Genomic DNA, 15,332 nt, shown 5'->3' on the forward strand with positions numbered 1-15,332 from the left:
CTCAGAGGGGACAGCAAGGGAGAGGAAGAGACCACTGTGAGGCCCAGATGTTGAGGGGCTCTCTGGCAGAGCCAGGCAGAGGCAGAAGTGGGTCTCGATCTAGGTTTCTGAGTGAGCAGGGAAGGAAAATGTGGGAGTCATTAGGCACCACCCATCCCAAAGAAGATTCCCCACTGACAGCCCCCTTGTGCTCAGCAGCCAGGCTGTGAGCTCCCGTGGGCAGGACCACTGAGGCCTTCCTGTAGCTCCAGTGCCAGGCATGGCATAGACTGCTCAATAAGTGATTGAGTGAATGAATGAATGGGACTCTCCTAGGTGGCATTCAAAGCCAGACTGCTGGAAGAAGGTTTAAGGACTGGTCACCTGAATGGTCGGGCATCCCAGGACACCCAGTCACTTGTCAGGCAAGTCCCACCCATCCCTGGGTATCAGAGGATATTACCTCTTCTTCATTCACCCCTGCTGCTTGTCAGCCTCTAACAACATCAACTCTGGTCCACAAGAGGCCCTTCCCCCTCTCAGCAACACCATCCTGCCCATGTACATACAGGCATCTGCCCAATGGCCAGAGAACACTGTGTCCCCAGTAAAGAGCAGAACTTAACCTCTGAGCTGCTGAGCTGCCATCCAAAGTGGGTGGCAGAGGCTCCTTGCGGACAGGGCCCAGAGAAGGCCCCTATATTAGACTCCCTGCACCAAGAGGGCTGGAGGGTGGGGCCATATGTCCTGGGCTTTGAGGAGAAATTCTGATGTCAATATTCTTTCCCACTATCAGGCTACGTTTTTAGAATGGGGTTGGAAAATTTGGTTGCTGTAGGTTTAGTAAGACCCACAGGACAGGGAACGGACCATGCACTAGTCAGTCTCCATATATGGAGGATTCAGCCCCATTCTCCTGTCCCCTGCCCAGCCACCATTCTGTAGCAGATCACAAATATCAAGAACTTATTACATACCATTGTTGTACTTTACAGAGCTCACTTAATCCTTCCAACAACGCTGTGAGATAAGTACTGTGATACTCATTTTAAAGATAAGGAAACTGAGGCAAAGAGAGGTTAAGGAGCTACTCAAAGGCCATGGAGCTAGTAAATGATGGCCAGATTTGAACACAGGTCTGCCTGACTCCAGAGCCTGCCCTCTAAATCATTTCATTCTGCTGCCACGGTGCCAAACCCAGGGGGCCCAGCTGAGGGCCACTTGGCCCCATCTGGGGCACAGCCTCCTTTGCAGCATCCATAGTTCTCTGCTTTGCACCCTCTCTGAACTGAGGCTACAGCCTGTGGCACACATGCTGGCTGAGTGCAGACTGTGTCCAGATGATTAGGGGACATCTAGTCCAAACTCTTCACGTTACAGTAAGGAAAGCTAGCTGGGGTGAGTGGTGAGGTGGGCAGGTGACTTGTCTGAAGTCACATGACCTGGGAATAGGACTCCTGGGACTATCGCCCATTCCAGGTGCTCTGTCCACTACAGCATGAGCACTCTCAAGGAGAGTGAGCTAGCTGCTGTAAGTCCTTTTTAGAACACAGACAGGATATAAATAAAGTAATTAAATTAAACAAGCTGATGAGTTAAAACTTTGACATATATTACTCTTTCAAGAGGAACAAAGCTCATATTGTCTTTTCTGACCACTTCATATTTGCTTAGCATTTAACAGAAAGTCTTCATAGACTTTAGGTTGTATGGGCCTCCCAACCAGTCTCCAAGGTAGGTAGGGATTATGGTCCCTTTTTGCTGGTAGGGAAACTGAGGCTCAGAGTAAACGAGGTGCAAACTAAGTGAGGGTAAGTGGCTGGCTCAAGGGCATATTCACTAGAGAGCCTGGCACAGGGAAGTCCACGACTGTGGACTGAACCAGTGGACAATAGTGGCTGTCTGCCCAGCTGATGTCCAGAGTCTGGGGCTCCCAGCAGAGCCAAGAGAACTACAATAGCAAAGATCATCTTGACCGGAAGGAGAGCCACCAACATAGTGACAGTGGTTACTTCCTTATCATGAGAAATTTGTATTTTCTTCTTGTCTAAGTTTTTTCCATATTGTCCAGGCTTTGTGCAATAAGTATGTACTACTTCTAGAATCATTATTAAAAATGTCTTTATTCCTCGGCCAAAAGATCCGCTGTTACTCACTCTCCATCTATTCCTGGGTGGCCCTGGAGCAGAGCCCTACCTCACACCTCGCACCCCAGGCCAGAACCCTGGCTGGCCAGTGAGATCTCAGCAGCTTGGGAAGAGGAATAGTCACTGAACATCATGGCTTGGGGATAGGGCAAAGGACAAAGGACAGAAGTGTTCTTTCTTCCTTGTATTTTTACATTCTACCTTGATTCCCAAGGTGGTCACTCCAAGGGACAAGAGGTAGATGGTCACAGACAGAATGAAATAATGTCATTTCCTTGGTCAGAAAGCACCAAGGCTCATCAAACCTACAAAACCAGGATGGGATTAATAGGGGCTGCCCACCAAATCCCAGGAAGCAGGAGTAGGCATTTGAGAAGAATTTTTTTTTAATAAAGAACTATGCTAACTTCAGTTTTCTAAGCCCAAATATAAATATCTACCTGTCTATGGGGAAACTTATAATATTAGGGCTTTCACCTATACTCATTAAATCCCTTCAACTTTATAAGGTACTTAGTATTATTCTCATTTTTCAAAAGAGGAAAGTCTCAGAGAGGCAAAATTATTTGCTTCACACCACACAGCTAGTAAGTAGCAAAGCCTGGGTCTGAACTCAGGAATGTCTGACTCCAAAGCCCTCTCCACTCCACCAAATTTGCCTTTGTCAAAGATTATCATCTTTACCGTCATTTATTGACCACTTACTGTGTTCAGGGCAGGCTCAAGGTACTTTACACACATTATCTCCAGTCATCACAGAATGCTTGCATAGCTCAATTTTACAAATAAGGGAACAAGCTCAGAGAGAGTTCAAAATGTGTGCAAGATCACCCAGCTGGCAAGAAGCAATCTTGGGGACAGTTAAGTCTTAGGGATGGGGAAGAAAAGAGAACAGTGGAGGAAGTGGGAACAGTGGGGGAGCAGGCAGGCTGGGGCACTGGTGTTGGGGGCGGGGCCGCCCCCTCTCTGTCTTAGACTCTCCACACATCACCTTCCCCCTCTGAGGGGTTCATCCCCAGGCTGCCCCCCAGTCTCCCCAGCTGCCAGTTGTTGCAGTTTCAAACTCAATTGTTCTCCTTGGTAGTGAGGCAAATGGAGTCATTAATTACCTTCTATCGGCTGGGCTGAGTTCAGAATGCGATCAATATCCCCGCTTGTCATTCAGGGCAGCCCGCCTGTGCAGCCCCAGCCCCACCCCCATGGCGGCAGGACCACGGAGGTCTGGGCTGCACCCCAGCCCTCCCACCTGATTGGGAACAGGGTTTGAGACGCTCAGGAATGGGGCTGCTTCCCAGAAGGTGGGTGCTTTCCAGACTGGGAGGAGAGCAAGGATTGATGGAATGGGGAGGGCAGGGGCGGAGAGGGGGTTGGGGTGGTGGAGGAGAATGGAGAGGGAAGGAGTGTTGGGGAATGAAGAGAGAAGGGAGAGAGCTAGGAAAGGGGGAAGAGGAAAGAAGGGAGGAAAAGAGGATGAGGGGGAAGCGAGGAGGGAGGGAGACATAGACTGCAAAGGAGGGGAGAAGAGGGAGGGGTGCTGCCATGTGCAGGAAGGGGCTCCAGAGGGCCAGGCTGTAGAGAGAGCTGCAGCAGCACTGCTTGTCTAAGGAGGTGGGGCGACATGCCCCATTGCCTCCCATCCTTAAACTGGTCAATCTGTGAGTCTGGCCTGGCCATGAACCCCAAGCCAAGCTCAAGAGGTGGGCATGCAGAAGCCCTCAGAAATCTGGCCCAAAGGTTTGGCTCTGGGCGAGATCAGGTTCTGCCAGCCTCATAGCCCTGGCAAGCTACCTGCTAAACTTGACCAAGTCCAGCCTCTAAACACTCAGTGAGTTCACGAGCAGGGGAGGCTGGGGTGGCTGCCTGGCCTGCCTGACCTCAGTCTTGCTGTGCCCATTTACACCACCTGCCTCTAGGGACACTCACTGCACTAGTGACTCTAACATAATGCTGGACTAGAAGTGACATCTCCTAGGTTGAAATCCTAGTTTGGTTGCTTACTTCCATATGACCTTGGCAAGTCTCATGAGCTTTTCTGGATTGAGCGCCCTCAGATATACACAAGAGGGTTATTAGCTCTTCCTGCAGCAATATTAATTTCTCCTTTCTCTGTGTTCCAGTAGCCATCTATCCAAACCTTTATTGTTGAAATAATACTGATAATAACAAAAATGGATCCAGTTCCTATTATGGTACCAGACACTATGCTTAATATACATACACTGATTTAATCCTTTCAATAAGAGCAACTAACATTTATTAAGTGCTTAGTATATCATGCACTCATCTAACAAACTTACCTATTTTAACTCATTTAATTTTCACAAGAACTTAAGCAGGAAGCTTCCCTTATTATCCCCATTTTGCAGACGAGGAAATGGAAATGCGGAGATTAAGGTGCTTTCCCAAGGTTACACACCTCACAAATGATGAAGGAGCCAGAACTACACCCAGGCAATGTGCCTGTGGCTGCTGAGCTCACAACCTGGGAAACTGAGGGCTAGGTAGGTTAGGTAACTTGCCCCAAATGACTTAATGACAGCCAGTAAGTGGCAGAACCAAATTTAGAATTTGCATGTGTTGTAGTTACTTTTTAGTGTTTGTTTTCTCCTCTAAACCACAAATTTTGAAGGCAGGGGCCCCATAATTTTCATCTTTGTAAACCTAGCATAAGGCTTGACCCAGAGCAGGTGATCACAGATGTTGGCTGATTTGGTGACTGGAATTCCAAAAGCAAAGACTGATCAACTCTTAACCTGCCTTGCTCAACACTTTACCTTTGAGAAGGAAAAAGAAGCAACAAAGGAATTGCTACTCTGGATTCAGTATCAGTTACATTTTACAACTGGAAAGTATCATGAAGAGATTTTAATTTGATTGTCTCTTAGAGGTTTAAAATTTTTAAAACAACAAAAAACAGGCTCAGAGAGGTTATGCAATTTTCCCATGATGCATAGGTAGTTACTGGAGAATGAGAACTGAGGTTCCTAACTCAGAGCCCTGTCCAATATTGCAGGCCACTGAATTCTGACCAAGAAAGAAAAGCTGATAAAAGGGAAGTGGGGATGTGGGGAGAGAGCAACCACGTCTAGAGGTGACAGAGCTGAGGAAGGGGCAAACTTCTCCATGTCCAGGGAAAGAATAGGCATATCCCAGGGCAAGAGATTCTAAGAGAGAATATAATTCCATAAGGACAACATGCTCCAAAACTGAAATTCTGCCTCTTATAAGCTCAAATAATCAGCCTGACAAAGTGAAGGGAGTGGGGGAGGGGTGGAAAGAGAAGGACATTTAAGGAAAATCACTGTTGTTGCACACAGATAAGCTTTAAAATATGATGAGCCTGGATTTTAAAAGGACATGTACACCAAACAGTGGAAGATTATGCAGCTATTAAAAAATCATGTTCTCAAAGAATATTTAATGATATGTGAAAATGGTCCTATATAATGTTAAGGGAAAATAGCAAGACACAAAGCTGTATATACGGTATCATTCCAATTTTAATAGAAAATTATATATATAAAATTATATATGCACAGAAAGAAAAAGCCTGGGAAAATATACCAAATTTCAACAGTGGCTATCTCTTGATAATAACATTATGGGTGATTTTCTAAAAATTTACTCTCTCTTCCAAATATTTCACAATAAGCATGTATTGTACTTCTGATCAGACAAAAGTTATTTTTTTTCTTCTTATAAAAGACACACAACAGATGGAAGGAGGAGACCATAACCAAGGATGGATATGAGAGTAGCATGAGCCTGTCAGGAAGACAAAAGCTCGGAACAAGCTGAGACAACAAAAAAAGGCCTTGGTTGCTATGTTTGGAGAAAGAACAAAAAGGAAGGCAGGTTTAAGCTCAGTCCTTGGGAAGAGGAGGTAATACCAAGACAGAAGAGAGAGAAGGCAGAACTTTTCAACCCCCAGCTTGCCTTTGTCTTCTTCACCAAAGGAAAGAGTCTGCAAAATGGGACCAGCAGGAGGGCACTGTTGCCCGGTCAGGGAGGGCCAGGCAGGTAACCCGTAGCCAGCCATCTCAATCGTCAACTTTCCCAGGTCCAGATAGGACCCTAAAACTGTGATTGATAATCCTTGCAATGTCACAAAGAAAGAGCAAGGCAGACCAACGCAGGAAAGGGTGAGGAAGCCCAACGCCATCCTGTCTTGCAGAAAAGGGGGAAAGGTACACTTATGTAAATAACACTCTAATAAATTCAGTATCAGGCTTTGGAAATCTTTTAGAAGAAATTATTATATCATTTGTGGGCACTGGAAAAGAACATAGTGATACCCCAGAGCTTGCATATACTCACTCAGAATAAATTGTGGCACATTAACTTGATATCAATGCTTAGATCAAATACCGCTCCCATGAAGACATCCTCAGCTGCCCTGGTTGGAAGCAACTGCTTTTTCTTTCATTCTCCATAGCACTTCATGCCTTGATCATGGCATTCATCACACTCTGCATGTATAATGATGTGTATGTTCATCTCCCCACTAGATTATAAGCTTCATGAGGTCAAGAAATGTGTCCTAATTGCCTTTGTAAATCAGTCCTGCCACGCTTTGTATGTAGCAGGCACTCAATTTGCTCATCAACTTAAACTGGATTTTAAAAATTGATTTATTAAGAAAATTCTGTGGATGTTGTGAATGTTAATATTTGACAAAGAAATGCCCTTCCTAGCTTTATGGACAAGATGAAGAAAAGCAAAACGGTTGGTGGCTTTTGGGCTCAACAGTACCTAAAGCATTCACTTATGGCAACTAGGAGGGCGGTCTCCACTGGTGGTCATGTGGCTTTCCTGTATTTTAAAGGAAAATAACTCTTTTTTTAAAAAAACTACTTGGACGATGATATAGAAGACATCCTATGACCTTAATCGGGTAGAATTAAGAACCCAAACCAACAAGATGAAATTCAACAGGGATAAATGGAATGCCCTATGTTTAGGTTAAAAAAAATCAATTACACAAGTGCAGAATGGGGTAGACCTGGCTTGATAGCAATTGATGTGAAAAAGATCTCGAGGTTTTAGTTGACCACGAACTCAATATGAGCTTGAGTCTGACACGGCTGCTAAAAAATCGAATGTAATCTTAGGCTACATTATGGATGTAGAGTCTCCAGATGGGAGAGTGGCAATGGTTCTACTTTGCTTGGCATTGGCTAGACTGTCTGTGGAGCTCAGTGTTCCCGTTAACCTTCAAGAATGAACTCAGAGATGGGTAACCAGGATGATGAGGGAATTCCCTCAGGAGCAGGGACCACATCAAGTGAGAATCTGAAATCTACCCAGGCCCCAGCCCGGTGTTTGCCTAGTGCTCAGTAAACAAGGTGGAATGAATGGAAGGGAGGGAGCGAGGGTGTCAAATGGAGATCTTTACCACCAACCACCTCTCTGTGTGGTCATTACCTCTATTTCAAAGATGAAGAAACTGAGATTCAGAGGGGCTGTGTAATTAGCCAAAGGTCCCAGAGCAAGGAAGGAGCGGAGGTAGAGCCCACATCCAGATCTGGACTCTAAGTCCTGTGCTCTTCCCTCCCCAACCCTGCTCAGGATGAAGGCAGTGTCCATCTGTGCCCTGTGTCTCGGCAGGGGCTGTGGCCTGGCAGGCAGAACTGCTGAAGGGGAGAGTTCTGTGGTGAGTGGCAGATAAGACTAGATGACCCTTAAGAATCTGCAACTCTGCCTTGTCACCACTCTCAGCCCAGCCACCGGCCCCCATCTACGTGGAGAAAGCCTGTCCGTGTCTCAGCCGCTCCAGCTCAAGCCCCGTTTTCTGCTCCCTCTTGTAGCACATACCCCTGGATTCCTGTCCAACACAGCGCCACGTGGTCCAGCACTCCGTGAACAGCCAATTGTCTGAGGGGTGACAGCCTTGCCTTCCCCAGTAGACTGTAAGCTCCTGGGAGCCGCGTCCTGGTGTTCTGATCCTCTCATACATCCAGCACAGTGGGCACACACTGACACAAAGATCCCCAGAGAGGAAAGCGTCAGTTTCCTCGCTATGCCTCCTATTTACACACCAAGGCAGTCAGAGACTCTTAGCTCTCTAGAAACTGCCGTAGAGAGGATAGTCCGAATGACCCTTCCAGGCCCTTGTATTTCCTAAGCAACCTGTAAAGAAGGAGACATGGAAGAAACCTAGGACCCCAAGGAATTGTACCAGCACAGTTACTTCCCCATTTTGTATGCCCCACTGCAAGAAAGGAGCCCCCAGTTACTTGTGGAAAGAAGGGTGTGGCACCCACTGGCAAGGCACAGCCAGCCTGGATGTGTGAAGAGCCGGGAGGAGGGAGAGGGTAGGAATGGGAGGAGGGAGTTGAAGGCCAGAGGCGTCGGGAGGGAACACATAGGTAGTGGGAGAGAGGAGACAGACCCACGGGAGGAAGGGGAGGGTGGGCCTTGGGTGGGCCTGGGGGAATTCCCCGGGTGATCAGCTTTCCCTCCCGGGAGCTGGCTGTGCAGGGCTGCTGCCTGCTGAAGCGGCTGGTGGGGTAGGACGGCCTGCTGAGTGCCTATCTGCTGGGACCCAGCCCTCCTGAGCCCTCTCTGGGCTCTCAGGGAGGGAGTGGGGCCCTCTGCCTGGTGCTGTCTCCACTGGGCTCCAGCCGGGGCCAGAACCAGTTAGAAATCTCTGGAGCCAGGAGGGAAGGGGGCTTTGTTAGCTCAAAGGACACAAGCAAGGCGAAAAATTACATACCAGGCCGCCCTAAGTATGCTTGTTTAGAGAAACTGCTTGCATTTATGAAGTCTTTGGTGCGGAAAGCAGGGTTGCAAATGACTGCATCAGAGCGACAGTAAAGGCCATTAATTTCCTGTTATGTTTTCCTGTGTTGGGGGCTTTATTAATTTAATTTTACACTGTCGAACAACAGCGAGAGCTGACACTGCCACACGGCCACGGCTGGGGTTTTCTTTTTGTGTGTGTAGCAAGGCTTTGCCTGACATGCAAATCAACGCTATTACCAGAACCAATAAAGATGTGTGGAGGGACGAGGGGAGGGGAAAGGAGAGAGCAGGGGGAGAAAGGGCCAAAGCCATCCTCGGCAAGTTTCCGCCTCCTGTGCCCAACATCTCCAGGCTTCCCAGAGCATCCTCTGCCATCAGCAATTTCTGACCATCCTTCACTTGCCCTCCTACCCTCTTCTTCCCAATTCCCTGCCTTTGGATGACTCTAGCTCCGTCATCCTCCTCTGTCCCAGCTCCTGGCATAACCTGAATAGAGACATGAAGTTTCCAAGAAGAGGAGAGAGAGAGACTTCTCACTGTCCACCCCCTGCTGAGGCCTGCAGCAGAAGACGGGGGGGGGGGGGGGGGGGGGGGGGGGGGGGCAGGTGACAGGTGACATGATGTTGCCAAGCCGGCAGACCAGAGCTAAGGCCTTTGCGGCATACTTCCCTTTCAGCACCTTTCTCCACACTCCCTTTTCCTCTGAAGTCAAGGCTCCTGGCCCACTTACATGTTGTGAGTGCACACACGTGAACCACGTGCTTGTGCGCACGAACAAGAGTCCAGAAGGGCAGATACTCCAGCTTGCTTATAGGTCCCTCTGAGAGCTCCCACACTCCAACCTTGTCAACCACTTAGTTCCCTTGAATCACCAGGGAAAAATATGGTCTCTAACTGTTTCTACTTAGGAGACTCCAGTAGCTACCTTCAGGGCTGTAAGGTACCCACTTGCTCTAGACTGAGATGCCAGAGAAAAATGGACCTCCAGAATCAGAAGAAAAGGCAGGTTCCTGGGGACCCAACAGTACCACATTCTGGTCCCTTTTACTGCCCAGACCTCAAACTCACTGCCCCAAGACCAGCCACAAGGTCCCTCACCCAGAGCAACTTCCACAAGCTGACTGCCCGGGGGGATCCACACTGCCCGCAGGTTACCACACCATCAGCCCACCCAGGTGCCCACACTGCCAGGGTGCCTGGTCAGCCACCCTGCTTAAGGCAATGGAGCTGGCAGGGGAGGGACGAGAGGAGGAAGGGCAGCTCGCAGAGCTACTCCTACCAAACACGCAGTCTGCCTCCCTCCATCCCAAGCTGCCCAGGCTGCCTGGGCCCAGAGAGGTCTGTGTGAACCGGTGAGTGTGTGAGTGTGTGAGTGTGTGCGTGTGTCTGTGCATCTCTCCCTCTGTCACTGGCTCGCTCGTTCTCCTGCTTGCACTTTCTGCTTCAGGAGCTGTCTGGCAGCCTCTGAGAGGCTGCTGGATGGAATCCAGCTCTCCCTGGGAGGAAAGCATGAACTTCACAAACTGCACTGACTTTAATGCAGGTTCCCAGGGCGGCTTTCCTCAGGCTTTTCTTCCCTCCCCTTGTCTGCTCTGTCTCGATCACACTTTAATTCTGCCCCTGTGTGCACCCAGACCACACACACACACACACACACACACACACACACACACCTGCAGGAAAAGATGAAGCCTGGGGCAGAAGAAGAGAAAGGTGCAGAAACTCTGCTTCCAGGAGAAAGCCTCAGCCCCAGCCCTGGAAAGGCCCCCAGGAGATGCCACACGCTGGTCTCCAGTGGAGATGAGCACAAAGGGTGCTTTGAAGCAGGCAGGCAGCGCCTTGGGGAGGGAGGAGATGCTGACATTTCATGGGGGTAGCCAAATTAGGGGCCACCTGGAGGCTGGGCCACAGGGCTCCAAGAAAGGGAGGGAGAGAAGGCAAGGCCTCCATGCAGGTTGAGGTTTGTGAGGCCTCTCTTGTCTAGTGCTGTCAAGGTCAGCAGGTTCAGGTTCACCGAAGGGTCAGGATGGTTTGAATTACTGGCTCTGCTGCAACCCGGCTGGGCTCGTGATCGTGATCATCTCCCGGCCCCTGCATCAGGCCCAGCCCTTCCCCAGCCCTCTTTGCCTTTCCACCCCCATGGGGCAGAATAGGCAGGGTCCCAGAGAGTCCTAGGGCCACCATAGGCCTGAGGAAGGCAGGGCAGAGGGGGGGTCCTTCCCTGGGCTCCAGGGCAGGCAGCCATGGCTGAGGAGGCTGGCAGGACCCATTCTTCTGGCAGGCAGAGGTCCTGGGTCTCCCTGGCCTACATTCTCTCCAAACCCTTTTTTGGAGGGGTCCCCCAGGCCAGCTGCTTGCCCTTCTCAACTGCCTGCTTGTTAGCAAAGAAGGAGGTGCCCAGGGAGTCAGCCCATGAGCACCAGGGCCTGGGGCAGCCTCAGCGCCCGTTCCTCCCTCCCTCATCCGGAGCCTGTGCTTGGGGGAGAAGGGCAGAGCTGAGGCAGCGGATTTCTCACTTGTGCCCTTGCCGGGTGGGGGAAGGAGAACGATGCCTACCTGCAGGGTGGGGAGGTGGTTGCCAAGTGGAAGACTAGGAGTTGAAGACATATTCTGACAAGAGGGCGCTCATCCACCAGGATGCAAGCGTGGAGGTGAGAGGAGGACCTGAAATTTTGCTGCGAAAGTCGTACATCTCTGACACCCACCCCGACTTCCAGTGGCGGAGGGGCACACACAGCACCCCCAGAACAAAATCTGAGCATTCTTTCCTGCAGGGTGGGGTCGACTTATCTCTTCTGACTTTCTGGCACTTTATGAAAAAAAATACTCTTTTGTGCTAAATCTCAAAAAACTTCCCCAAACAACCAAATATAACTCTTTACCCACAACAGCATGAACTAGTTGGGAAACGAAGGTGGTTAGTGATTTGGCAGCTGTGTCTGGTATAAACGCAAGGATTTATGTACAAATTCATGCACCATGTCAGCTTCCCACAGCCAGGGCTAAACTCCAGTACTTGCCACAGAAAAATATAAGTCATGCGTGCAGAGGGCCCAAGGTAAGGGTCTTAATAAAACATCAACATAACCTGCACCTGCCTCTGGATAACAACACGGTCAATGTCCAACAGGCTTGTGGCCAGCATTATCCAGAGAGTTTGGTTAAAGTATGTGATCCAACTGAGATAGAAAAATTCCCCCCTCAGGTATGAACAGTCTAATTTCCCTGGTTACTAGGAAGATAAAAATCGCAGCCATGAATGTGTGTTCATAAGTGGGGTATTTTTTTTTTTTGGCGTCTTACTGAATGCTGACCTTTGACCCCGAGCTCTTTCTTGGACTAGAGTGGACATTAGCCAGGTTTTGAATATAAGTTGGAAACTGAACACAGTTTGAGCTTTGTAAATGCAATTAAACCCAGGCACTTGTCTAGACAAATGGTTACCTTCATATAGATTTGGTGTCTGGACTTTCACAGGACCTGTCTCCCGGGGAGCAGAGCCTCTGACATGCGCTAGATAGTATAGTGTGTGTGAAATCATATAATCCCAGTAAGAATCCACAGAGCACCTCTCCTTAGGGAAACACAGATTCTGCTTGGCTTCCAACATAATGTCTCCTTTCAGCACTGAGCGAGGGCCTGGGAGGACAGCAAAAGCAGGGAGAGGCCCTGCAACTCCCCACCTAGGACGTTGCTCACTTCAGAACTCGGAGAGCACACTAGGCCCAGGCCCACGCTCCTCCGTGGGTCCTCTCTAAGAAGGGAATGGGATGGCTGGAAGTGCGTGCGCGCGTGTGTGTGTGTGTGTGTGTGTGTGTGTGTGTAAGGATTAGGTGGTAAGCAGACATAGTTGTGCCCAAGTGCTGGGTTTAGGTTAAGGAATTGGTGCAGCCTCATTTTTTTACCCAATATGGTACAACCTTATCATGTCTTCTGGGCCCTCCTTAGCATCTCTCCTGCTCCTTCAGGCTGAATCCAGTCCCACTAAAATAGTGCACACTCAGCAAAACTTCCCAAAGCCCTTCCCACTCAGGGAGAGCTCAGATCCCTCTCTGGTTCCGCCAGCCCCTGCATCTTGGACCAAAAGGCCGATGAAAGAGTCAGGGATTGGGCCTCTGCCTCTGAACACCTGCCATGCTCAGCCCTCACCCAGGTTCGGAACAAGCCTCCCAGGTTGCGCTCACCTGTAGACCTCCCCATCGCTCTTGCCCCAGCCTCCTCCAAGACAGCAGGCTGTGCTGGAGCACCCAGGGCCTGGGCAGCAGGGCAGTGGCAGTCTCTGCTCTTCCTGGGGGTCCTCCTTGCCTGCCTTTACTGACCCCAGCACTCCTCCCACTGCCCCTCCAGAAGGAGAGCCGGGAAGAGAGCTTGGTGACCAGAGCATGCCTGGTTTACATTAATGAGCTACACCGAGTGTAACCCAGCCACTGAGGCAGCCTGCAAAAGGAGGCGATCTCGGGCAGCCAGGAGCAGAGCTGCTCAGGTAATTGGTTTATCTATCTGGAAGCAGGGGGAGCAATCTCAGCACAGACAGACTAGCAGTAAAGTCTCTTCCTTAAGGCTATTTCCTTTGTCTTTTCAATTGCTTGCACATCCATGTGAGAGAGGGAGAGAGTGTTAAAGAGAGAGGGAGAGGGAGAAATGTTAATTTGTGAATTAATGGCTTTTCTCAGCGGAATTGTAAATTCAAATGTCACCTCACACGGTGACACCATGGCTGGTCTGCTGAAGAAGCAATGATAAGATCCCCCACCTCCCTCGGTGCCCCTCCCTCCCCAAAGATAGCTGTGGAGTGGAACATGCTACTTTTAATTTGCAATAACAACACAACAGAGGTATGCAGTAATGACTGCCTTCTTCCACCCTCCTCCTGGCTTCCTTCCCCCCACCAGGTCCACTGGCTCCCCCATTTCCTCTCTCCCCAACCGCTTCTCAAACAACACCTCACCTTGCCCAGGCTGCCCCCAACCCCACCCCAGCCAGTGCCTGATCCCATGGGGGGGTGCCTTTGGAATTGACGATGCTGCAACCCTCTCTTCTCCTTCAATAATCAGGGAATTAATGACCCTGAAGTTAAAGTGAGGCTGATACCGAGGCCCTGCCCGGCGTTGGGAAAAAGCCTTCATTGTTTTCAAGCAGGAGGCGGGCAGCAGTGAGGGAGATTCATGGATGGAGATTGAATATGCAATTTTCTTTCACCTTGCCAAGAGCTGCCCCTGGGCTGTGCCTGGCCTAAATTTTTCCTTTTACCATCTCTGCCTTATCCGGCCCTCCCACCTCCCTTCCATTCTTTCCAGAAAATTACCTTCAAAATTGATTTCCACTTTTACAAACAAATATAATGGGAACACAGGAAAAAACTTGGGCCGTGATGAATTAGGGCTGTCAGGTGCTTCCAGGTCTCCTTTGCTTTTGTTTTACTACCCGATCTGCTCTTTGTTTTTCCAAGGGCTGGAAAGAGTGCCCCCCATCCACTGAGTGCCTGACCCTCCAGCCCTCGGGGCCTCAGCCCCCAAGCCCCCTCAGCGGCCCATGGCGGAAGTGATCCAGCTCTGAGACTCTATTAGCCTCTTGATTTCCCAGTGGAAGCCTGAGCCACCTCCTCCTTTCCCGCTCTCTGGCCCTTAGGAACCCACTCTCTGAACGTTCTCTAACTGCCACCCCCGGGCTAATTCCCTTGACCCCCACGCCATGTTCCCTCTGGCCCTCATACCTCTTAAAGTCCAGACCAGATGCAAACCTCCACCTCCTCTAATGTGGACAGGATCAGTGTATACCTCAACTAGAGCAAATAAGAGACAGACAAACACTGAGAGATCCTGAAAGACAGGCAGGTAGAAGATTGGGGGCAGGACCCCAAGATTGGGAGACCAGGCTCCTCTTCAAAGGCTACAGGGTTCTGAGCAGCAACTCCCACACAGCCTGAGGGTGTGAGGGTTCCCGCCTCAGTCTAGCCTTGGGCCCAAGGCCACCCCTGGAGGCAGGCTCAGGACAGCCCATTCATTTGCCAGCAGAATGTAGGGTGATGCCTATGGAGCCCTTTGGGCCAAATTCTATAGGTACTCCTGTGTCCAGGACTATGGACACTTGACATACTCAGGCCTGGCTTAGAGCTCTCCTTGGGGCCTGTGGACAAGCAGACAGTCACACCTGGCACTCTCTCTAAGCATGTCCACTAAGAAAACCTCACACTTTCCCAACTCGTGACATTCCACATCCCCTTACACCCAAAGATCTCAGTGGTGGAATACGCACACTTGCATTAACCATGTAAAAAATTACATATGGGTCCATAAAACAAACATACATTTTCCAAGGTAAACAAATAAACTTGCATGTGGGAGCAGAAATGTACACAGATGGCCAGAGGGAGAGATGCCCCCTTGTTAGAAAAAGAAGGGGGTCTTTATTTATATTAATCTAAAATGCCTGTGGTGGCTAAAAGATGACATGTGGCTCAGC

General features: G+C 49.7%; 1 protein-coding gene across 7 annotated transcripts in view; it reads right to left on the minus strand.

The window, feature by feature from the left end:
• Window positions 1-15,332, minus strand: part of PAX2 (paired box 2) — an 89,346-nt gene that overhangs the window by 25,386 nt on the left and 48,628 nt on the right. For 4 of the 7 annotated variants that reach the window (XM_045568608.1, XM_045568612.1, XM_045568611.1 and 1 more), the window contains exon 7: window positions 14,584-14,652. The exons of the other annotated variants lie outside the window; for them this stretch is intronic. In XM_045568608.1, the coding sequence (XP_045424564.1) occupies window positions 14,584-14,652 (69 nt within the window). The remainder of the gene's footprint in view (window positions 1-14,583; window positions 14,653-15,332) is intronic. 7 annotated transcript variants of the gene reach the window in all.

This window comes from Lemur catta, chromosome 14 (genome assembly GCF_020740605.2).
Source record: "Lemur catta isolate mLemCat1 chromosome 14, mLemCat1.pri, whole genome shotgun sequence".
In the NCBI taxonomy this organism is placed as follows: domain Eukaryota; kingdom Metazoa; phylum Chordata; class Mammalia; order Primates; family Lemuridae; genus Lemur; species Lemur catta.